The sequence below is a fragment of the Planococcus citri genome, chromosome 3 (assembly GCF_950023065.1).
Source record: "Planococcus citri chromosome 3, ihPlaCitr1.1, whole genome shotgun sequence".
NCBI lineage: Eukaryota > Metazoa > Arthropoda > Insecta > Hemiptera > Pseudococcidae > Planococcus > Planococcus citri.
The window spans coordinates 54,485,584-54,510,898 of NC_088679.1; the positions used below are offsets into that span (position 1 = coordinate 54,485,584).

The 25,315-nt window shown below is 39.3% G+C and overlaps 2 protein-coding genes across 2 annotated transcripts in view; one reads left to right on the forward strand and one right to left on the reverse strand.

Annotated features, from left to right (window-relative positions):
* Nucleotides 1–25,315, reverse strand: part of LOC135840759 (uncharacterized) — a 272,818-nt gene that overhangs the window by 217,886 nt on the left and 29,617 nt on the right. The gene's annotated exons all lie outside the window — the stretch shown is intronic.
* Nucleotides 541–19,115, forward strand: LOC135840612 (uncharacterized). The gene is made up of 6 exons (XM_065357237.1): nt 541–3,184; nt 16,340–17,173; nt 17,270–17,467; nt 17,588–17,851; nt 18,889–18,971; nt 19,071–19,115. The coding sequence occupies exons 1-6, from the start codon at nt 1,036–1,038 to the stop codon at nt 19,113–19,115; spliced, it is 3,573 nt and encodes a 1,190-aa protein (XP_065213309.1). The 5' UTR covers nt 541–1,035.

A 25,315-nucleotide genomic window follows, 5' to 3' on the forward strand; every position in this document is an offset into this window, starting at 1 on the left:
TTTTCTCGTATATGATACTTATTATCAAAAATTTTAAAAATTTCAAACTTACAACCGTTCGAGGAATTTAAAATTAACAAGAAAGAATATTTTTTGGAAGTTTGGACAGAACAGAGACCTCTTTAACGGGTATTGCAAAAAAAGTCAAATTTTTAACAATTTTGATAAAAAAAAGTGACATTTTTTGGTGGTTTCATAAAAAATTGATATTGAAATTTTGACAAAAAACAACAACAGATTTGTATGCGGCAAAAAAGCGAGGCATTCTGAAAATTGTGACAAAAAATGTGACATGGGGGGGTGACTTGTACTTTTAGAAAGTGCAGTCTTTGACCAAATGCACATAGGTGAATACAGGAGACCTATATTCTAGCTCTGACTAACGAGATCAGAAAGAACTTGTATCGCGATGCGACTCGAAATAAATGAATAAATCACCGGAGGTGCGCACTTGTAATAAATTGTATTTACGAGTAAAGTACAATTTAATTACTAAAACATAAGAGGCTAATAAATGTACATGGCACAAGGCCTAAAATGATTTCCCTAGCACAAGATAAATAATAACTATACGCGAGTACGGCTATACTTAAACTGTTGGCTCTGCCCATGTTACAATGTCGGAAGTGGTCCTTGGACCAAGTCCAATAGATGTCTCTGCCTTATGGAACTTTCCACGGAACTTTCCATTGGCAGTGATACCACTTCCTCCGGAGCACAACTTCCCTTTAGGTGGAAGCTGCGGGCGCATCCCCTCCTGTCGCGGATTCGCGGTTATTAATTATATTTGGCTATGTTTTTGTTATATTTAAAGTTCGCGATCTCGATAATATTCGGCTGCTAGGTTTGTTATCTTGAAGATTCAAAAGTTTTTGTTATTGTTTTTATTCGAAAATAAATAGAGGACGAAAAGGGTTCGTATTGAAGCGATTAAATCAATCGCCCTTATTGTTGAATTCCTTTTTCGTTATGGTAGCAGGCTGATCCTAAATAATCGTTCGTTTCGTCCTCCGAATTCGTTGGTAAATTCCAAAAATGCCGGAAACCAGCGAAAATGCCGAAAAGCTAAAAGCGTTATCCACCCAAAAGTCCAGACTTCGTTCTTCACTGACTAGAAGTATGTCATACGTAAGTGAGAAGCTGGCGACGGCAGATTTTAACGAAGTTAAAGTGAAATTGACAATGGTCGAAGATATATATAAAAATTATCTTGCTTTACTTGACGAATTCGACAACTTCGAAGTTCCGGATCTGGACCCTTTCATAGAAAAATTCGAAGATGACTACATCGCCATTAAAGGTAAATTAGAAAGCAGTATCGAAAAATTCTCTAATAGCAGTGCTGTTCCAGGTTTTAAAAGACAGTGTACAACTGAATCTGGTGGTAGCGGTAGTTGTTGTTCTTCTTCAAAAGCTACGATTAAGTTACCAAAGTTGGAGTTGAAGAAATATGGTGGTAATCTACTTGAATTCGAATCGTTTTGGTCTTCGTTCAACTCAGCTGTACATAATACTGATTTAGAAGCAACTGATAAATTTACGTACTTGAGAAATAACCTGGTAGGCGAAGCTGAATTATTGTTGAAAGGTATGGGTACCACTGCTGCAAACTATCCAATCGCATACGAAATGGTAAAAAAGAAGTTTGGTAATAAAAAGAAATTAATTGATTTATTATACGATAATTTAACGAAAATTCCAAAAAGTAACAAATGGACTAAAAATTTGCGAAATACTTACGATAATATTGAATCGAATTTACATGCTTTAGAAGGTGTAGGTGAAAATATTCAAAACAACACCATACTGTACTCGATGATTATGAAGAAGTTTCCATTTGATATAATTATGAAAGCCGATTTGGATGTTGCAAGTAACGATTTATCCGAATTGAGGCAGAAAGTTGGCGAATTGATATGGAAACAAGAGCAATATTGTGGTACGAATTGGAGTGAGTCATCCGATAATAATCCTAATAAAAAAGATTTTTTCAAAGGTACTACAGAGAGCTTGATAACTGGTGATAGAAAACCGAGTAAAAAATGTATCTATTGTGGTGAAACGTCACATTATTCCGATGAATGCAGCAAAATAACGACATTGGAAGACCGAAGAAAGAAATTGAATGGTCGTTGCATCATTTGTTTGAATCCTGGTCATCTCGCTAAAGACTGTACGGTAAACAAACCATGTGTACATTGTAAGAAACGTCGTAGTCATCATCGTAGTTTATGTATTAAATTATTTTCAAAAGAAGTTAGTAATCCTGAACCAACTGAATCTTTACTAATGAAAGATCAAGAAGGTAACCTGTTAGCAGCCACAATCAACGTTGGTAATGAAAGTCGTGTTCAGAAAGTTACCTCAATTCTGGATAGCGGTTCAAGAAGATCGTACATTACTACGAGGTTGGCCGATAAATTAAAATTGAAGCCTCTTCATTATGAAACGATTAGAATTTCTACGATTTGTTCCGAAGCTCCTCGAGAAATTTCAACCAAGGTCGTTAGTTTAGATATTTTTACAAATGATGGTGAAAAAATAAAAATCACTGCAAATACGATACCTAAAATTATTAATCGAATAAATCACCACGATATTAAGTTAGATTCCAGATTCAAGAAATTCAAGCTCGCTGAAGTTGATAAAAATCTTGTACCTGAACTCCTGATTGGAAATGACTACATGTTCGATTTTATGGTCATGGAAAAAGTAATTATTGATGATTCAACTTCGTTAATCAATTCGAAATTTGGATGGCTGGTTGTTGGTCGAATCGATAAAAACCACGAAACTCCAGTTTTCTTCTCCGAGATTGAAATGGTAGAAAACCTATGGAAATTAGATGCGATTGGGATAGATGATTCAACCTCAGTGGAGGATATTGGCGATGAACTTGCGGTAAAAAGTTTTTATGATAATATAGAATTGATAGATAATCGTTATGAAGTAGCTTGGCCCTGGAAAGAGTACCCTCCTGATTTAAAATCGAACAAAGGGCTCGCCTACGGTCGTTTGAAATCTCAGATGAGAAAATTCGAAAAGAACAAAGAATTATTCGACGAATATGACAAAGTGATCAAATACCAAGAGTCTCAAGGTATTATCGAACGAGTCAACGAATCTATCAACGATAAAGAAGATTTAGTTCATTATCTTCCGCATCACGAAGTTCTGACACCAGGTAAAAGTACCAGTTTACGAGTTGTTTATGACGGTTCTGCAAAATCTCGAAAAATTGATAAAAGCTTAAACGATTGTATTTTTCGTGGTCGTGTTCTTTTGGAAACGTTATGCGGTTTGATTTTGCGCTTAATGTTGAGATGTTTTGTATTAACTTCTGATATTGAAAAAGCATTTTTGCAAATCGGTTTGAAATTACGTGATCGCGATTTTGTTAGATTTATTTGGATAAAAGATTTTAATAAACCGCTAAACTTCGATAATTTGATTATATTTCGCTTTACTAAAATTCCGTTCGGTGTTATTGCTAGTCCGTTTTTGTTAACTTTAACAATAATTTTTCATTTAAATCAATATGATTCGAAGTTCGTTCCGCTATTACTAAGAAGTTTTTATATGGATAATCTTATCTTGAGTGTCGATTCGGTAGATGAAGCTATTGATCTTTATAATTTTTCAAAATCTTGTTTTAATGATGCTTCGATGAATTTACGTAATTGGGTTTGTAGAGGGTACTTGGGACTCCATGTTACCACTCTACAGTGGTAATTCGATGCCCAGGCCGGAGGCTGCACTGAACCAGGCGCAACGCCATCTGGTGGACTGGTTCAGGGGAGCTGACGGCCGAGAGTAAGACACAGAGTAGCTTCCCAGTTTTCCAATCTTCTTCTAACGAGCAAGATAGAGCTTTTACGCTAGCTTGGAGAACGTTCATGCCTTTAAGCAGAATCTTTCGTTGTTATATGAATGGTAATGATTGTACATTGTAGCAACATGTACTATAATCTTTTATGTGCTTGAATAAATATTCAGAGTAAATTGCTTTGGCCATTTATTGCGTTTGGTATTTATGATAGTACTGTGGTGTATGGTAGAACTGAGATAGGTATTTCTATACCTTGGGACTTTTGGTCTAAACGGCCTTATCGAGTAAGTGGCCTCAGAGCCAGATGGTACAAGCAGTCTGAGGACCCTTAAGAGAAAGTCAGGGTTTTACCTTTACATTGGCGCCTATGCGTGGTCTTCTTCCGAGTAGTTAAACGAGTAGCTCTGTGTAAACGTGCAGCTCTCAACCAACCATCGGACAAGAACCAGCGTGCAACAGGTTAGTGTATAAGTGTATTTATCTCGCTTTTATCTCGTTGTTTTATTTCGTTATTCGCGTTGAATCGTATCCGCGAGTGTAAAATTGTGTAAAAAAGCGCATACCTGTGCAAGATTTTTTCTGCTTGGTTTCTGTTCACGTCCAAACCTGAAACACGAACGAGCAGAAGTAAGCTGAGCCGGATTTTTCGTGTGTAAATTAGATTTACACACTAGAGTTGTTTTAAAATGAGTTCTAATCGTGGTAGCCGAGGTGGTCGCGGCTCTTCGAGTTCTTTGAAGAGGAGCAATTCTGGTTCTGGGAACAATTTAGAGTCGTTAGAAGACTACAGGCGAAATATAGGGTCCAATTCTGCTAGTGGTCAACCGAGTAGTCCTAGGGCGTCACAAATACCTCAAAGACAGCCAAGAGATGCTGTTGTTGCCTGCACTCAGAGAATTCACGAGACTTTTCCGAGGCGCAGGAATGAGAACAACAATACGAGTTCGGAGGTCCCTAGGAAGCAAGCTAGGTTAATTGACGACGAGGAAGTAGGGCAAAACAGAGTGGAAAGAGATGAGCAAGCTAGCCTAAACATGCAGCAAGCCATCTCGAATCTGACAGCTTTGAACACGAACGAACCTGCTCAAAGTTTGCAAAACGAGCCTGAACCGCCAGTGCCGAGTGCGAATATCGATGCTAACCCTATGCAGCAATTGTTAGACGAACTAGATGCTATTGCGGCAAACCCGAATATTTTAAGACGAATCCCGAGTAATGAAAACTTAGCCACTGGTCAAAATTTGCAAAGTGGCGCAATACCGAACGTGTCGAGTAATCCGAGAAGCTTGAGTTCTAGAGAAACTGTTCGCGTTGAAACAACAGTTGAGGAAATCGAGTTAAGACGTGTGTCTGGCGGTAGCCAGGGGGCAGGATCGAGGCCTATGTCAAGACGTGTCAGCCCCCTCCCCCCTCGAACGAGTAGAGCTAATAGCGAACCACGTTCCAACGTGACGATTGAAGATGTCAGTGTTGATATCGAAACTGAAGCTCAAGAGCAAATGGCGCAGAGGTTTAGTGAATTAAATATGGATAATACACTAGCTAGGCCTCAAGAGATGTTATTTGGTGGTTTTTTGCCATCCGACCGTAGGCCAAGAGACCCAAATGCACCTCCTCCCTATTCAGTCAGGGACCCGCGCATGAATGCTCAACAACCGGTAGGCACTGCTAGGCAACCTCAAAACCCAAGCTCGGAATTTATTAGAGAAATAAATAACATGACAACAGGCGCAGCTACGATGCCACGTCCAAGCGTGAACGTGGCCGCGCGGAGGTACGATTTTAGATCGGTTGAGCTCGGTGTTGAGCACCAGCTCGTACAAATTGAAAATAGGCAACCGGAAGCCTCTTTGGACGTGTACGTTGACGCACAAGTGTCAAACTTGCGCGATAATTGCGATATTTTAAACCATAGGGCTGAATGCATTGAGAGTAGCCTATCTCGTACGCGAGGCGATTTGGAACGTATTTACAGAGAAGTTCAAACGAATATCACCGAAAGAGACGAAGCAAGTACCGCTAGAATGCGCCGAATGGCTGAAATGTGGGGTACTTGCCACACTGGTTTGATAAATAGAATAGGTGACCAAATCAACAACGAAGGCCTACGCGTTACGCAAGCAATGGACGGTATTGCGGCATTGGCCAATGAAATGCGCGTCGAAAGAGAAGCTCATCAAAGAGATGCTGGTTTAATTCGTATGCTAAACCAAAGAGTAGTTGATCTTGAGAATGAGCGTCAGGCCGAGGCGTCGCGAAACGGGAGGCCACGCTCGCAAGCTCAAGAAAGCTCAAATATACCCCAAAGTGACCCCCTGCCACCAGATGGTCGAAGATTCGGTTTCGACAACCATTTTCAGTGGCAGGACATACCGGAAAGATGGCAGCAAGGGCCTGCTTTTAGGCCACCTCAGGGCTCGAGTCAAGACGTGAGATTTGATAGACCTGCAAGCAGAGGCGCGTCACTCGGACGCATGAGTAATATTCAAGAAAGGCCTCAAGTGCAAGTGCAGAATCAGAGAAGCGAAGCTGAATTGCTTAGAGCTGCTGAGTGCGCTGAATTGGGCTTGAGAATTGCGTATGAGCCTCTGAACGATAATATCAACTATGGTGCAGGAAATAGCGTGGCTAAACTGAACACGTTGCAAATATTGAAAGTGACGTATACGACCGAGAACGAGTACGAGCCGCACCTTTTTGTACGTCAATTTGAGAGTGCGATGAAGAGCATGTTTGCAACCGAAGAGATCTATATTAGCATGTTCAAACAGTTGGTTGAACATCCTGCGGCGCAAACGTGGAATGCGAATACCAGCACGCAAACATCGTACACAGCCCTGAGACAGTCATTTTTACAGACTATGTGGAATGAGCAGCGCCAAGAGAATGCCTTAAATCATGTCAGAACGTTGACACTTCCAAACACGTCATCAACGGACATGGCTAATACAGCGCTTCGCTGGTTAAGAGTGGTCTCGAACGTACAGATTAACGAGTGGCAAATGATAAACGCGATATATCCGAGACTTGATAGGTTATTGAGAGTAAGAGTGTCAACGGAGGAGCGTAATGATATTGTGCTGTTTGCGAGGCGATTACTTGAAATGACCAAAAACGAGGAGTTTTTGGATAATGCGCAAAATCAGAATCAGGGTCAGAACCAAACAAGGCGTAGGAATCAAGCCAACGACAACTGGCAAAGAAACACCAACAACAACAATAGTGGAAGAGTAACGTTTGATGATAGGCGCACGAATTCAAATAATAGACGCGATAATTATAGATCTAATGATCGAAGAGATGATAGAAATAGGTCTGACACCCGAGACACTCGTGACACGCGCAATAATCGTGATAATCGCGACAACCGCGATAATCGAGACAATCGTAATACCAACCGCGACCGAGATACGCGCAATCGTGATGATAGAGACACGCGCAATCGTGATACCAGAGATACGCGCAATCGTGACGATAGAGATGCGCGAGATTCGAGAGACAATCGCGACAAACGAGGAGATTCGCGCAAACGTGATACTGATGCGAATAAGAGCGGTGCTAACAAAGGTGATAATGATCAGAGACGCGATCGCGATCGTAGGACTAGAGATGGCGGTACAACCAATGAAGCTGAAGGGGATTATAGAGATATAGATCCTGAGGAGTCGTTGGGATCAGAGGAAGAAGGGTCGGTAAGGTCTGATACGTCTTCTTTAAACGACGACCAGACGCAGGCTTAAAAAAACAAGCCACAGCCCCCACGCCCGAGCCAGATCTCCCCTACGAACAATACGACTTAGTTGGCGACGCTTTCGCTCAAATTTTAAGTAAAATTATCGAGTCAAAAGCTAAAGAGAACGGTAGCGGAGATGATGCCAAAAAAGAAGGCAAAAAAGACGTTGAAAAAATCGCAAAGAAGTGCTCCATGGCAACCATTAGGGAACATGTAAGAAAAAGAGAATTTGAAAAGAAGAAAGTTATTCTCTCTCTTGGTACATACGAGTTGAATTATGGCAACATTCAAGATAGCCATATGAGACGCCTCCTACGTGAAATAGTTGGATTACTTAAAGAGAAAGGTGTCGAAGACATTAAAATCTTGTTTCCAATGATTTTTCCAACTGGAAAAAATGACCGAGGAGTTACGGCTAAAAGATATTATGCTTGGAGAAGAATATTCGAAGAAGTATGTGATAACGAGTCTGTTACTCTGTGGTGGTCGCCAGCAGCAGTATTTATCAGGTTGATCAGGTTGGAAGATGGAAGGTTGAGGTTTCAACCTGACAAAACCGGCAAGGTCATTCCAAGAGACAATAGGCTGCAAAAGAAAACAAGTGGCTACGTGCCAAATGAAGCAGGCGAAAAAGAGTTGCTTTTCGAGTTGAAAAAATGTTACAACCATAAGTTTAAACCAAAAAATTCAGTGTTTAATTCGCAAAACTTATGTGTAGAAACGAGTACGAACCTGTCTGCTGAAGTGGTCACCGAGCCGGATGGCGATTATTTAGTCACTACCAAAGAGTCAATTGAAAAAACGAAAGCGAAAATGCCAGAGAGTAGCAGGCCGATAGCTCAAATTATTGAAGACCTAACCAAGATGGAAGTGAAGCTGTCTCCGGATTGGCAGAAAAAAGTCAAAATGGTCTGTAAAGCGTGGAAGAACAAGCAAGGTCAGCCAATGGAAGAGAACTCAAGCGATGAAGAATCAACAAAATCGAGCGATGGGGCAGCCAATCATCAAGAAGTTGCGGTCAATCAGGCAGCTGCAGATCAGAGTAGCACACCAGAGAGTGACGTCATTGATGAGAAGCAGACCGATCCAAATACTGTTGAGCCGTTAGTGAGAAGCCAGATTGATCAGGCTAAGACCTGTGTGGTACCCTTACAGTTCGCGGACTTAACTTTATTTACTCAGTTAGATTCAGGTGCTACACCTAATATCATGTCAGAAACTTGTGCCAATAATTTAATAAACAATTATAAAGAGAAAATTGAATTTATTTATTTAAAACGAGTACTGCAATGTAGATTGGCTAACAACCAAGTGGTAAGAACGTGGAAAAAGGCAATAGTAGTGCCACTAAAATTTGGCAAGCATAAGATTAAGGTGCCATTTTTCGTGATGCCTGGTGATAATAAATTGTTATTGATTGGCACGAAATCGATCGAGAAGTTAGACATAAAAATAGATGTAAAGAAAGGTACTGCTACGTGTAGGCCACCTGGCACTCACAGAGCGGAAGAGGTTGTATTTGCAAAGAGAAGTGAATATCGAGTTGAAGACATGTATACCAACCAAATACAACTTGAAGAAGAGTACCAAAAAGAGACAGTAGAAATAGTTTCACGAGCTGATTTACATAGTTTTTTTAGAAAGGATGGAAGGCCTAGAGATGATGGGCCTGAAATCTTTGAAAGAAACCTGAGAAGGTACCTAGGTGAAGCAGTTCGTGAAGGACGGATTACGAAAGCGGAGTCTGAGGAAGCACTTGAGGAGCTGCTCAAATTCAGAGATGTGTTTAGTAGATTTCCGGGTAAATACAAAGGAGCTATGGTGAAATTGAAGTTTGTAGATCCTAACAAAATTCCGAACTTCGTAGGGCCTAAGTATAATCCGTCAAACAAACAACTTGACAAGATTAGACGAGCTTTGGCTAATATGGTTGAGCAAGAGGTAGCAGAGCCGTCTGATACGACTTATATAAATCCTTTAGTGCCCAACGAGAAAAAAGATGGAAGCGTAAGACTGTGTTTAAATCCAGTAGAGTTGAACCCTATACTACAAACTAATTACAACGAGGCGGGCCTCTTAGATAGAATAATTACCTCAGATGGAGAAGCCCGTTTCTTCACAACGTTAGATTTCACGACAGCCTTTTGGCAGTTGGTACTGGATCCAGAGTCGCGCAAGTATACTGGTTTCAAGGTCGATGGTAGAGTCTACCAAATGATAAGACTCCCGTATGGCTTGAAAATTTCATCTGCGGAATTCGTAAAAGTAATTAATGAAGTAATACCGGATATGCCGGGAGTCACGAAATATGTGGATGATTTGTTGCTAAGGTCACTCACCTTCTCAGAGATGCTGAGGCTGTTGAAAAAAGTACTAGAGTTGTTGCGTGAGCATGGGCTCAAACTTAACCCGAACAAGTGTAAATTCTTTGCCAGTTCCACTGACCATCTTGGCTTCAATATTTCAACTAGAAGCATAAAAAAACAGAGTAAGAAAATAGAAGGTTATTTAGAGTATATACAAAAGAAAACGTTAAAGAGAACTGGTAAAGTTAAATTAGGTAACGTAAGAGATGTGTTAACCTTAATAGGGTTAACTGGTATTTATAGTCGCTTCATCCCTAATTATCAAGATATTGTGAAGCCACTCTACGATTTGACTCGTAAAGGTGTACCATTTGTATGGGGCACCGCTCAAGAGGAAGCGGTAGAGAAGCTCACAGTGGAATTTACGAAAGAGTTTGAGCTTATGTCACCAGTTGACGGAGAAGATTTATACCTAGATACAGTGTCTACTGAGCATTCGCTCAATGGCGTCTTGTACCAAAACATCAAAGGTGAAGACAAAGTAGTAATGTTCGTGAGTAGCGCGTTTAAACAACATCAGCAAAATTATACGTTAATTGAGCGCGAAATGTTTGCTTTGGTAAGAGTAATAAATAAGCTCCAGCTTTGGCTCCATGGTAGGCGGATACACGTGAGAGGTGACCTCCAGTCAGTCGTGCACAAGTTTACAACTCTGGCTAAGGTGCATAGAAAAGCGGCTGGCTGGATCACAGAGTTGAATTGTTACGATCTCGTGTATGATTTGAAACATAAAGTAAGAGGTCAATGGTACGGAATTCAGGCGCCTGAGTTGACAGTTTACGATACAAATTGGACAAACATGGTGCCATTAGATGTGTCATTCGTAGAATTGGTAAAAGATGAAGTCTTGGATCACCTGAGACGCTTGGACATCTTCCAGAGTCGTGATAGGATGTGTACTAAGATAGTGCGCAAATTGAACGCCTCAGAGCTTGATATGACTGCAAAACAGTTAGAATCAAAGAGAAGAATGCAAGCTAAATATGCAGTGATCAAAGAGAAAGACAAAGAGTTGCTATTCAGAAAATTCAAAGATGGCTCAAGAATTCCAGTAATGCCTGACGAGTTGTTCAGGGATACCATTTTTTACTTGCACGAGATGTATGGACATATTGGAGCGCATAAACTAGAAGCGGTCTTTAAAAGATTATATTATTCACCAAACATTGTAAAAACTACACGAATTATTACGAGCGAGTGCATCACTTGTAGAAAGACCAAAGGTTATAGCGAGAAGAAGCGCTTGCAATTTTCACAAATAGAGGCGTTCAACATAGCGGATGTCATTTCTGCGGACCTGTGTGGACCAATAGCGAACGAGTACGGTGAGCCTAAGTATATGTTTGTCGCAAAGTGCGTATTTACGTCGAAAGTGTGGATTATTCCACTGGAGTCAATTCCAGCTGAGACAGTAGTGCACGCGATGGAAACTGTGCTCAATGATATAGAGAAGCTGGGCCACAGAGTTCGCAAAGTAATTACAGACAATGGTAGCCAATTTAGGAGTGAGGCGTGGAACGAGATGCTCACCGCAAATGGTATAAAAATAGGCCATACTACAACTTACAACCCTCAGTCTTCTCTGGTTGAGCGCACGATGCGCATAATTGGAGATAGGCTGAGAGCAAAATTGAATGATGAGCCCGAGAATGACGAGTATACTCACCACGGTTGGCACGTGCATGTTAAGAAAATAGAGTCCGAAATAAATAACACCCCTACTGAATTTGGCATAAAACCGAATGAGGTATGGGGCATCGAAGATGAGTTTTCTGCCAACATGCCAACCAAATTGGCTAAGTTAAATTCTAAGTACCTGCTCAAGAAGCTGCAGCAGGACCAAATCGAGAAAAATCCTAAATCTGTGACTACCGAGACGCTCATGGAAAAGCCTATGGAGCTCTCAAACCTGATACGTGACGAAGATGGTTATTACTGGGCAGCCGTTGATGGAGCTTGCTCAAACAACGGTTCCAGTGATGCCATAGCAGGTATAGGGGTGGCTTGGACTCCTAATGGAGAGTTTAACATATCCGAAAGAGTAGACCACCCTAGGTACCGAAATACCAATAATTTGGCCGAGGCGATAGCTCTGTGTAAAGCTATGAAAGTGATGCTCAAACTAGGTGCAAAAAGAGGAAAAATATTTTCGGATTCATGCTATTTAACAACAGCAATAAATTATAACGTAGAGAAATGGAAAATTAATAACTGGAAAAATGCTAGCAAAAAGCCAGTTGTGCACCGAGAGATTTTTCAAGAAATTTTAGAGTTGAAAGAAAAATTTGAGAAGTTTGAGTTGAAGCACACACCTGCGAGAAGCTTTGATCGTAACAACCACGCCGCCGATAAGCTTGCGCGTAAGGCGGTGTATACACAAGAGTTGGTAGACCTGCGAGTTGACGAAATGACCAAGCAGCAGGCGTTAATTTCATTTATTCGAGAAAAAAGAAAGCTACAAAGATCAAGAGATGAAGTGGCATTTTATAAAATCAAGGGAGACCCCATTTGTTACGAGGAGGGGGAATTAGTTATGCTTACTGAACACAGACAGAGCTCATATGATAAAGGAGTCTCGAAAAAATTGTTTCCTAAGCGTTTTGGGCCTTACATGGTCATGAAGCATGTCGGAGATAATGCATACAGAGTAAGAAGCATAGCTAACGAGTCTGATGAGCAAATTGTCAACGCTAGACAAATGACAATTTATTTGAACTTAGAACAACAAGAGAAGCTCAAAAATGATCCGAAATTAAAGTCAAAAACAGACTCAAGGCCCTTAATTGAAAAAATTAAAGAGAAAGTAACGCCAAAAGAAATAGAAAGGTCAGAAATTGATGAGGAGGTCGAAGAGGAGGTCATTGACCCTAAAATACACGATCAAGTAGCAGAAAGAGCAGCTAGGCTATTGGCTAGAGAATTGCGAAAGAAAGAGTTAGAACAAGCTGAGGAAAAAAGAGGAAAGAAACTGCAAGAATTCCAGAAGCTCAAAAAACACGCGAGACGCAAGTTAGATGATAAAGAAAACGAGAAGATTGCTACGTGCATTAAAAAAGCCGTTGGTTTGACAACAAAGGCTGGAGAAATACTTGCGAACGCGGAAGAGAAAGATAAAGATAGAAAAAGAACGAAAAAATTAAAGCCAGGTGAAAAAGCACCTGGGTCAGACGATCCGGATTATATACCACCTACAAGCACAAAAAGAAGAAAAAAGAAAATGGTGAATTTTATAGCTCTGGAAAAATTAGAATCTCATCATCGTGTGATGTTCGTAGAGTTGTACATGAATTATGATGACGTCCTAAGATAAAAAGAGAAAAAGAGTAGCTGGAATTCGAGGTACTAGTCAGTGCCTAAATTTTAAATTGTACATAGTAGTTTTAAATTTATTTTATTCAAATTACTCGTAAGGACATTTTAACCTAGTTTTATTGCATGAGAATTGGGCCAACGAAAGTGAAACATGTTCTATCCGAGCCGCATACGAGTAGTAGGAAGAGAAATAGTACTAGCGAGTAGGCGGGGGGTAGAGGTAGACCAAACGCAACGAGAACGAAAAGGAACGGCTCCCCTCACACCATTGCAACGAAGCAAAGAGACGTTTTGCGTGTTAGCGAGTAGGCAGGGAGTGGTAACGAGCCGAACGCACCAACCAAGCTGATAAGAAACGAGTTGAAACGAACGAGAAAGCAATGCTAAGGCTGGTGCATTGTGTTTGTTGATTTGTACATGTTATGCAGTGACTTGAACGTTTGTTACAAAGTGGATAATTTTGGTTCAATTTGGTGTAATTTAATGCGGCAATTTTGTTAATTAGTGGCCAGTAATAATAGAAAAAGTAGTCGAACGTGTATACGAACGTATTTCCGAGATGCTGGAGTAAAAAGTGCCAGATTTGAGCAATATTTTGCGATTCGAGCAGCTTTGTGTGTGTTTGATTTTAATGAGATTTTTGAACAGTGGAATTGAATAAAAAGATGAAGTATGTTGATTTTTCATCCATTTGTGTTCCTTGGTTGATTTTTTTTACTTAGTTGGGTCTGATTATATGCATTTAGAGTAGTGATCAGAGAAAGTTTTTTTTGGTTGTTGAATATAAGTGTACTCCCCGAGAAGCAAAGAGAAGATTTTGGGTAGAGTTTTTTTTGTTGGTTGTTTGTGTTTAGTTTATTAATTTTGTTGTTTCGTTAGTCGTTTGCCGAGAAGTTTTTTGTTAAATGAGATGATTTTATAATTTTGTAGGCATGCTAATGAAAAGAGTATGCCAAAGTGATAGATTAGTGAATTTTGTGGTGTTGTTTTTGTGAATGTGTAAATTTGTTTTGGTGTTGTCTCATAATGAAATAAGTTAGGCAAACGAGTAGCTAATAAGAAAGAGGTGAACAGAATTAGAGTAGTATTCTGTTGTATTTTTTTTTGGCTTTTGTTTGTATTTATTTTTCGTTGAAATCCTTTGAGTAGCCAAAATACGAGGTGAAAGATGTAGTGTAAAATAAAGACTTACGCAAACCAACTTGTTTGAACTGGAATGAGAATAAAGAGCAGCTTTGGTTACCAGCGAGATACCTGTAAAAAACAAAAAGAGAAACAAAGTACAAAGTTCTTTTTGGTAAAAGCAGTAAAAGAGAAGTAAAAATATTACATCCCGTGACAGGTATCAACGAGTAGCTGCGTAAACAATCCGAGTAGCTGGAGTTAGCGTGCGTGAACTGGTCTAGACGTGTTGGAATTTCAGCACCTGCGAAAAACAGAGTGTTAATATTCAGAGGTAGACTATGAGTAGATGAAAGAGTAGTTACCTGAGTCTGGAAGCAGTGAAGCAACGAGTTGAACTCCAGTGAAAAACCTGGTACAGAGAGAAAGAAAAGAGTTGAATTATTCGAGTAGCTCACCTGAGTAGTTTCACAGGGTTCGAGTCAAGAAGAAGTTCCAGAGTTCCAGCCAAGTTCCGGTCCAGACAATGGTATGATGTATAAGATTAACATAGTGATAAAATTCGATTGTAATATTATTATTAACACAAATGTTTAGATATGTTAATCTTAAGATCGCGAAAATGTAAAAAGATTCTGCAAGAGTAGCCAGATAGGGATGTAGGGCCATATAACGAGCAGGCCACATCTGGCATACGAAGCGGGGCAGGGGGAGCCCAAGTACTCTACGAGACGCTGAGTAGGCCTCTTTTAGGCTGCGTATCCAGACGGGCCCCCGAGCTATACCCAGCCGGGGCATTATGTAGAGGGTACTTGGGACTCCATGTTACCACTCTACAGTGGTAATTCGATGCCCAGGCCGGAGGCTGCACTGAACCAGGCGCAACGCCATCTGGTGGACTGGTTCAGGGTAGCTGACGGCCGAGAGTAAGACACAGAGTAGCTTCGCAGTTTTCCAATCTTCTTCTAACGAGCAAGATAGAGCTTTTACGCTAGCTTGGAGAACGTTCATGCCTTTAAGCAGAATCTTTCGTTGTTATATGAATGGTAATGATTGTACATTGTAGCAACATGTACTATAATCTTTTATGTGCTTGAATAAATATTCAGAGTAAATTGCTTTGGCCATTTATTGCGTTTGGTATTTATGATAGTACTGTGGTGTATGGTAGAACTGAGATAGGTATTTCTATACCTTGGGACTTTTGGTCTAAACGGCCTTATCGAGTAAGTGGCCTCAGAGCCAGATGGTACAAGTAGTCTGAGGACTCTTAAGAGAAAGTTAGGGTTTTACCTTTACAGGTTACGAATTGTAATGAACTTAAAAATGTTTTAAAACCAGAAGATCGTTTAGATGTATCTGAAATTAGTATTTTAGGGTTAAAATGGAATGTTAAAAATGATACTTTTGTGATTAATCATAAACTCACTAATTCGACTATTATTATTACAAAACGTGAAGTTGTAAAAAAGGTATCCTCGATTTTTGATCCGTTAGGTTTTTTGTGTCCTGTTGTTTTACCAGCTAAATTATTTATTCAATATTTATGGGGCAAAAACTTAGATTGGGATGATGTTTTAGATGAGAAAGATCAAAAGTCGTGGAAAGAATTATTAGATAACTTGAAATGTATTTCGAATGTAGAAATAGATCGGTACGTATTTCGTGGCACTAATGCTTGTAATGATTTTGATTTACATTGTTTCGTTGACGCGTCTCAAAAAGCTTATGCTGCAACTGTTTACGTTAAGAAAAATAATTTAACTCGTCTCGTTTTTGCTAAATCTCGTCTCGCTCCTCGCAATAATTTAACTATTCCAAAGTTAGAATTGTTAGCTATATATATCGGTAGTCAAATCGTGAATTTCGTTAAGAATGAATTTTCTGATGTTAATATCAAAAATATTTATGTATGGTCCGATTCCAAATGTGTATTATCATGGTTATGTTCGAAAAAAGTTTTGCCCAAATTTGTAGAAAGAATTGTGAAGAAAATTGATAAATCGTTCAATTATCGCTACGTTCCATCTGCTGAAAATCCTGCTGATATAGCCAGTCGCGTTGCAGAAGTGCAAGATTTGAATTCGTTCTGGTGGGAAGGCCCCACATGGTTGAAAGAGATGGAAGTTGCTTGGCCAAAGGCAATGAATTTACAATTTGAATCCGAACCTGAACCTGAACCAGAACCAGTACTTATCTCCAATAATACAGCTGTAATTCAGCCTCCTTTTAAAATCGATTGTACTCAATTTAAAACCCTCAACTATCTACTTGATGCAACGTTAAGCTACATGAAAAATGTCAATCCGAATAATATTGTTCAGAAAACCGAAGAAGCTTTCAACCAGTGGATTATGTATATCCAAAACAAAAATTATCCTGATATTTCGCAACCTAATCCGCTTGGTTTAAAACGTGATTCTCAAAATATTATACGTTGTCATGGACGCCTGGTTGAATCATGTCTCGACGATAATGCAAAGTTTCCAATACTTCTACCTGAGAAAGAATACTTCACTCACTTATTAATTGAAAAAATTCATATCGATAACTATCATGTTGGCGTTTCGCATACTCTCTCTGAATTGAGAAAAAATTTCTGGATTCCAAAAGGCAGATCGACGGTGTACTACGTTCTAAAAAAATGTGCTAACTGCAAATACTACGATGGTGGTCCATATAAATATCCTGCAATTCCTCCGTTACCTGAATTTCGTGTAAATCAAAGCAGTCCGTTTTCCTGTTGTGGTATCGACACATTTGGTCCTTTATACGTCAGTGATAACTCAGTCCAGAAAAAAGTATTTGTTAGTATTTTTGTTTGTATGATTACGCGTGCGATTCACTTAGAACTTTTAGAGAATATGACCACTCAAGAATTCCTACTCGCTTTTCGTAATTTTATAGCATTACGCACAATTCCAAAATTCGTAATAAGTGACAACGCGCCACAATTTAAAATAACCAAATCAGCTTTTGAAAATCTTTGGCAACAAATAATTTCTGATAATGATGTAATAGATTTTTGTAAAAATAATTTGATAGAATGGAAACTGTTGCCTGAATATGCCCCGTGGCATGGCGGTTTTTACGAAAGATTAATCGGTATAGTGAAAATGTCGCTAAAGAAAACAATTTTTAATTGTATAATAACAGAAAATCAATTGAGAACCGTGTTGTATGAAGTAACTTCTGTTATTAATTCGCGTCCTATTGTTTATGTAGGTGAAAATGATAGTAATGTATTAACACCTAATGATTTGATGAATACCAAATTCGATTTTATTCCGGATATTGATAATGTTAAAAATATTAAACGTGATGTAATCGTAAATTTATGGAAAAGATCTAACGATATTATTAATCAATTTTGGAACGTTTGGAAATTTCAATATTTAACTAGTCTTCGTGAACGTAATATTAGTATAAAACAAAAGAAAAATGTAGTAGACTTAGTTCCTAAAGTAGGAGATATCGTATTAATTGAAGGTGATAAAAAATTTTGTCCTAGAGGAGAGTGGAAAGTTGGTAAAGTAATTAATGTTAATGTTAGCTCAGACAGTAATGTTAGATCAGCAATCGTTGAAACTAAAAATTCTAAACTTACCCGTCCCATTAACAAATTGTATCCCTTGGAAACATCGTAATTTTTCTCGTTTATACTTATTATTTTAAATTTAAAAATTCATTTTTTTTTTTTTTTTTTCGTCGGGAGTGTCGCGGATTCGCGGTTATTAATTATATTTGGCTATGTTTTTGTTATATTTAAAGTTCGCGATCTCGATAATATTCGGCTGCTAGGTTTGTTATCTTGAAGATTCAAAAGTTTTTGTTATTGTTTTTATTCGAAAATAAATAGAGGACGAAAAGGGTTCGTATTGAAGCGATTAAATCAATCACCCTTATTGTTGAATTCCTTTTTCGTTACCCTCCCGGTACATTGCCCCGCTTCCATGAACAGCGTGGACAGAGGAGATGCTGGTGCATTGAAGCCCATTCGGACCCTCGGACGACGGACGGGAGGGCCCCTTGCCCCGCTTCCATGAACCCGCAGCTTCTCAGTTGACATCTGCTTGTACCAGGAAAACTGAATCCAGCCGAGGTCACGTACCAGAAGACTTCTACCTTTTTCGAACGCTTAAATTAAACTAAAGTGTACAAAAATATTTTTAAACATCACAAAATACACATTAGTCAATTAATAATTCACAAAATTTAAAAAAATCTCGAAAAAGGCAAAAAGTACAAAATTTCTAAGTGCTAAATTCAAACGAAACACAAAAAATCAAATTACACCGTAAATACGGTAATTTACGGTACCGGGTTCCAGTAGCGCTGCCTGTCACAAAGCCAAAAACTTGCAACACGTAAAAATCCACCGCCGCTGATAACGCTTGTTTGTCAACACGAGAGGAAGAAGACATCTACTTTCTGCACAAAAGGTAACTTTTTTAATTAGTACTCGTTCCTAATTAATGCTAAATGATGTGTAAGCTAATCAGGAACTCTTCTTTTCTCTGTTGCAGGTTATCCGAACAAAATCGGCGATGAAATGACCGAGTACCGAACGTTCGAAGACAGCTATTTTCATCTCACCGGAACCGAACATGTAAGTATTCAAATCTAATTAATTTCGCGATTAATTAGTGACCGGAGATGAAACAATCTCTTCTTTAACGTTCACTGATGCTTCTTTTTCATATTTCAGGTCCAGAAAACATCTACCCAGTTATCACCAACGAATACAAATTGATCGCCGGAAAGTAAACAAAGCAACAATCTGACTATCACCGGAGATTTCCAAAAAGTGAGTTTTTTCTTCTTATACTCGCTTTTTCTTGAAATAAACTTGTCGGAAAAGCTTCGGAATCGTTCGCGTATGACTTTAGTTGAAACTACCTCCAAATTTGAGTTGATTTTTCCAAAATTCGACATTTTTTGGAAATCAACATTTTCACTGATAAGAGAAGTGAAAACTTTCGAAGGCAAAATCCAAATTTCTAAAACATGACGATGATTTTGAACTGCAAACGGATAGAAGAGACTACCTATCGATGAAAATCCATTTTCAAAACCAAATTTCCATATTTTGAAAATAGAAAAATTTTCCAACTCGTGAATCAAACAGCTAGCTGTGTTGTGAGAAAGCTTTCAACGACAAAATTTCACCGCATCACGATTTTTATGCGTAGACTGAAAAATAACGATCTCTCACGAACCAAACTCAGCTCCCAGGTAGATTCTACCAATTTTGAAGCCAAAATTAACCATTTTTGAATTTTTCAGGCATCCAAAATGCACAGCAGCCACTGACGAAGATGAAAATCGTTGACCTCTACCCAGTACCTGTTCAACTTGATTATTTCAACACACATACAAGTAAGTCAAAAATTCTAAACTATGTACAAAATAAATTAACAAATACCAAGTGCAACTTTAGATAATTTAATAAGTTATTATCTACAACTTCGAACACAAACTAAACAGACAGTCAGTACCGATTTCTTCGTTCATAATGCTGTCGCCTCCTTTCGGCCGCCGTTTTTCCGAGCAATTCTATCACGATCTCATAATGTTGTTGCTCATAGAGAAAGGGGATTCTTGATTCTTCCTCTTTTGGAGGGCAACGTCGAATTATCCTTTCCACTTCGTAGGCATAGTTGAAGCTTCCATAAAATTCCCTGTCTGCTCGTTCTTTCAGGAAATTATTGAACTGTATCTTCTCTATATAACAGGAATCGTAGAAGGCAACCGGTAGCATGATTAAATAACGCACTCCCATTCGATGAAGAAACCGCAAAAAAGATGAGAATCGTTCAATCGTCAATTCATGTGACTTATAGCTCGTATCGAAAGTACCCAACGCTAGGATCACGTGAGATGGAAGTACCGGCAAATCCTGTAAGTTTTCTTTCATCATTTTAATAGACATCTTTGAACCATTTAACAGAGATGTCTTGAGCTTCTGTACTCGCAATTTATCCTTGTAAATTGTATCTTTTATTAATCCATAGACGACACCGTCGCCAAGCAGCGCATAACCGTTCAGAAAATACCAATTCTCGTCGACACCATGCATTGAGAAGCACTGAAGCGGTATATACTGGCGTTGAAAGTCGAATCGGTCAACAACTGCATCCGAGAGACCAAAGTTTTGCGGCATCTTTTCCCTAGTAATCTTCTGCCTGTATTCGTGTGTACCAATGGGAAAATAAGCTCGTGTATTAGCCGCTAGCACCGTTGGAACCGTCACAATATACTCTGCCGGAGGGACCGGATATGGCAAGGCATCGTAGGTCCTCAGCTCCCATGGAGTCCTTCTTGATGGCTCAGCTGTAGGCTGTCGAACCGGAACCTCGTACCTCTCCTCCTCCTGACGTGACCGCTCTTGAGGATGGGGACGAAAACACTGATTGAGAGACAAACCAGTTCTCTGACCATTCGCCGATTGGTATCGAAAATCTGAAGAAGCCGCCGACGCCACACTTGAAGAACTCGACGACATCACAGGTACGTTGACTCTACGAATTGCAGTTTCCTCTACCTTCTTTTTTTCTTCGAATTTTGAACTTTCTTTTAGGTCACGTTGCTGCTTCTTTGGATCAATGATCACTGATTTTAGAGCTTCGGAGATTTGGGTCATTGGAGACAGCTCTTTTTTTACCATACTTGGTCCAGGATCCGAACTCTTCTTTTTTGAAATCCTCGGCAGTTCTGACAGCTTCGTTAAAACAACTGTAGCAACTTTCACGACTTTCTCTTTGACCTTCTCCGGTAACTGCTTTTTCTTGGCAGCGAGCCTTTTTATTGGCTTTTTCGGTGCCACTTTCTTTTTCGATTCCACCTTAGTTGACTCTACTTTCGGCTCCGCCCGACGACGACGAGTCTTGATGACCTTATCAATCGGAATAGCATTCGAAGCAGATGACCGTTCTTCCTTTATAGGTGAGTTTTTCGATTTATTCTGCCTTGATTTTTCAAATTTCACACTGTCATCACCATTTTTCTTCTTTTTCAGGATTGACTTTGGCGGTGACTTGGTACCAGGCGCGAATTCGACTCTCTTTTTGTCACACGGCACCAGGGAGACAGCCACCTGATCAAATAGCTTGAGGTCAGGGAGGGGCTTCCTTTTCCAGTCCTCGGAGTTCATCTCGTCATCTGACGACACCGAAATTACTTCCACCTCCATATCCAATTCCTTGGAAGCTTCAGTTAGATCAATGGAAAGATCTTTCAAACCTTGGCTGACCTTGGCGACTCGTTCACTTGTCAAGTTGGCATCTACCTCGATCCTACAGGTACGGTATTCTTTGATAAATAGAACATGCTTGCAGCCCTCAACAAAACACGTCGCTGGGTCCATCTTACGATTGATGTTTTCAAAGCATAATTTATGATAATAATGTTCGCAGGAAAGGGTGTAGATTACTGGCTGCTGTTCTTCACCATACAAATCCCTGGAGCATACCGGACATTTTTCGCTACTGGAATTCACCATGATCGTGAGAGAAGACATCTTCCTTCCTAAATAAGCGAATCAAAAAACAGACCAAACCAACTGGCTGTAGTGACTTTTCCAAATTCTATCGTAAGTCTAAAATTCTCCACTATCTACACATCTTATTATGAATTTAAAACTACTTACGTATTTCTACAGCTACTAGTTAATATAATTTTAATTACAGGAACCAAATTTCAATGAAAAAAAAAACTAATTCAACACGAAAATTCGCGCAAAAGTACACCAAGAGGTAACTCTACAATAAGCAGCAAGGTACTCTAACAGCATTAGGACAACGAATGAACCAGCTCACAGATTGAAAACGCAAAAGGCTGCTAATGATGGTGAGTGGAAAAACCTAATCTCTAAATATCTGATAACTAGGTAACTAGGCTATTGTTAAAGATAAGGAAGATGCATGTTGCATGTACAAAGTAATACTCGTTGCACTTGGATTTGAGAGAAAAAAATATCATTACGTTCTTATCAATAAAAGTAGAATAAATTAAAACTAAGTCTAAAAACCAGCTAAAATTAGCCTGTACTACTCGTAACTCGACCTTGAACATGTGTTCGGCCTTGAAATTGCCTACTCTGTTGCGTCCAGATTATCTTCTTGGTCCAAGCTTTGGTCCAATTTATCTTCATCATAGCAGTAAAAAACCTGAACAAAGTGGGCTCTTTCGTCCTTGTTGAGTGATTCTAGTTGAATGAAGTTGACTGATTTTTTTCTCTTCTTTTTATTCCTGGCATTTTCTACACCATCAGCCGCATTTTTTGGAATTTCTTGAGCTTCTTTTCGGGAATTGGATCGTAGTTGTAGCTTCCTATCAAAAATTTCTTGCGCATCTGCTCTTCTTTTTTTATAGTTGCGCCTACCTGGAATTGATTTTTCCAGACATTCTTGCACCTTTTGTTCTTCTTCCGGTGAGAGATTTTTTCTGAGTCGCTTCTTTATTTTTCTAAATTCCTCTTCTTCCTGAGGTAGGTTTCGAGTTGACCTTTTTTCTGCATTTACTTCTTGGCGAATTTTTTCAAGACTTTTTTCCGGTTGTTTTCGATTTTGGCGAGGTACATACTCCGGATCGGTGGGATCGTCGACCTCTTCCTCATCTACCTCTTCTTCTTCCTCAAATTCCTCAGAATTTTGGATTTTTTTCTGCTGTGAATAATCCTTTATTTTTTGAACAAGATCTCTCTTGTCAAATTTGGATTTTTGTTTGAGGTCATTTTTCAATTCTTCAAGTTGATTTTTGTTCAAATAAGGAGTCATCTGCCTAGTGTTCACAATTTGTTCATCTGTGGGGTCAGCTACATTCTTGACCATGTAGCAATTGCTACCTACGTGTTGTTCCACAGTATAGGGTCCATATCGCTTCTGAAATAGCTTTTTAGATAGGCCCTTTTCATACGATGAAAGTCTGTGTGAGGTCAGCATTACCAATTCACCATTTTCATAAATAGTGGGGGGGTCCATGAAGCTTATTGAATGCAACTTCGTTGTTGATTCGTTGCTGCATTCGCTTCTCGCGTATAAAGTTAATTAACGCTTGCTGATCAGACATATTTTCAATGTTGTCATCTACCATTTCTTGAGTATAAACTGCTTTTCTCGCTAATTTATCAGCAACAAAATTGTTGTGATCATAACGACGAGCACGAACGTGTTTGAGTTCAAATTCCTCAAATTTTTTGGAAAGTTCAATGACCTCTTGGAAAACCTTCTTGTGGTGGACGGGTTTCTTATTCGAATTCTTCCAATTATTTTCAATCCAACGTTTTGAATTATGATTCACAGCTGTGACGAGGTAGTTTGAGTCAGAGAAAACTTTGAGCTTTTTTATCTCATTTTTCAGAGCAATCTTCATAGCTCTAATCAGGGCAATGATTTCAGCCAAGTTGTTGGAATTTTTGTAGGCTTCGTGCACAACTCTTTCAGATACATTGAACTCAGCACTGGGTGTCCAACTGATTCCGATACCCGCGATTGCTTCTTCTGTACCATTTAAGGAACAGGCACCATCTACTGCTACCCATACAAATCCTTTTTTATCGACAATGAGTTTTTTAGGGTCCATTTTTAATTTCTCCGCCTCTTCTGAAGTAATTGAAGGAACATTATTGGCTCTCTGCTCCTCCCTGAGTTTTCGCAATTCGAATTTGGCATTTATGCCATGCATAGGTGCTGGTAAGTCAGTTAAGATGTCATCTGCTATTTTCCAGACCTCGTTGGGTTTTACTCCAAATTCAGTAGGCGTATTGTTGATTTCATTCTCTACCTGTTTGGCATATTTATGCCACCCATGATGAGTGTAGTCGCATTCTACCGCATTTTGATTGATTTTGACTCTGAGCCTGTCACCAATCATTCTCATTGTCCTCTCCACTAGACTGGATTGTGGATTGTATTTTGTAGTATGGCCAATTTTGATATCGAATGATCGCAGTAAATGATTCCAAGCTTCGCTGACGAATTGGGTACCATTGTCAGTTATGACCTTGCATACTTTGTAACCAAGTTTCTTGATTTCTTCAAGTACCTGTTTCATCGCTTTGACAACTTCTTCTTTAGTAGCTACTACCAGAGGTTTCATCCAAACCTTAGAAGTGAAAACGCACTTGACTACCAACATGTACTTAGGATCTTTAGCTTTATTGGCAATAGAACCAATCAAATCTGCTGACAAAACATCTGCCACGCCATAGGACTCTATTTGAGCATATTCCAACTTCTTTTTCTGCCCAAAATTCTTGTTATGACGACAATCGAGACATTCACTTGTAGCAGTTCTTGCAGCTTTAGGAACAGCAGGCGAATAGTACATACGTTTAAAGATGGCATCTACCTTGGCAGCGCCAACATGTCCGTACTCTTCATGAATGTACATAATGGTATCTTTGAATAATTCATCTGGAACATATGGCACCAGCGATCCATCTTCACGAATTCGATAAAGTACTTCAATGTTGTCTTCTTCTTGTACCATTGTGTACTTTCTTTCAAGTACTCTTTTGGCTTTTCTTTGCCTGGCATTCATTATCGTTTCCTCTGCCTGTAATCTTTTAATAATCTTGATACAATTTTCATCTCTGCCTTGGTAAACATCCAATCTTTTGAGACAATCGACCAGCTGCTCTTTTACCAAGTCTTTGTAATTTTCACCAGGTGGCACCATTTTGGTCCAATTTGTTTCATACAGAGTCAATTCTGGCGCTTGTAGGTCCCACCATTTGCCTTTCTTCTTATTGAGATCATATACCAAATCGTGACAATTGAAATGAGTGATCCAAGCCGCTGCTTTTCTGTGTATTTGTGCTAAGGTGTTAAATCGGTGCACAACTGACAGCAAATCTTTACGAAGATGGATTTTATGACCAAAAATCCATATTTCCAGCTTCTTTAAGGCATTGGCTACCACATACATCTCCTTTTCGATAATGGTATAGTT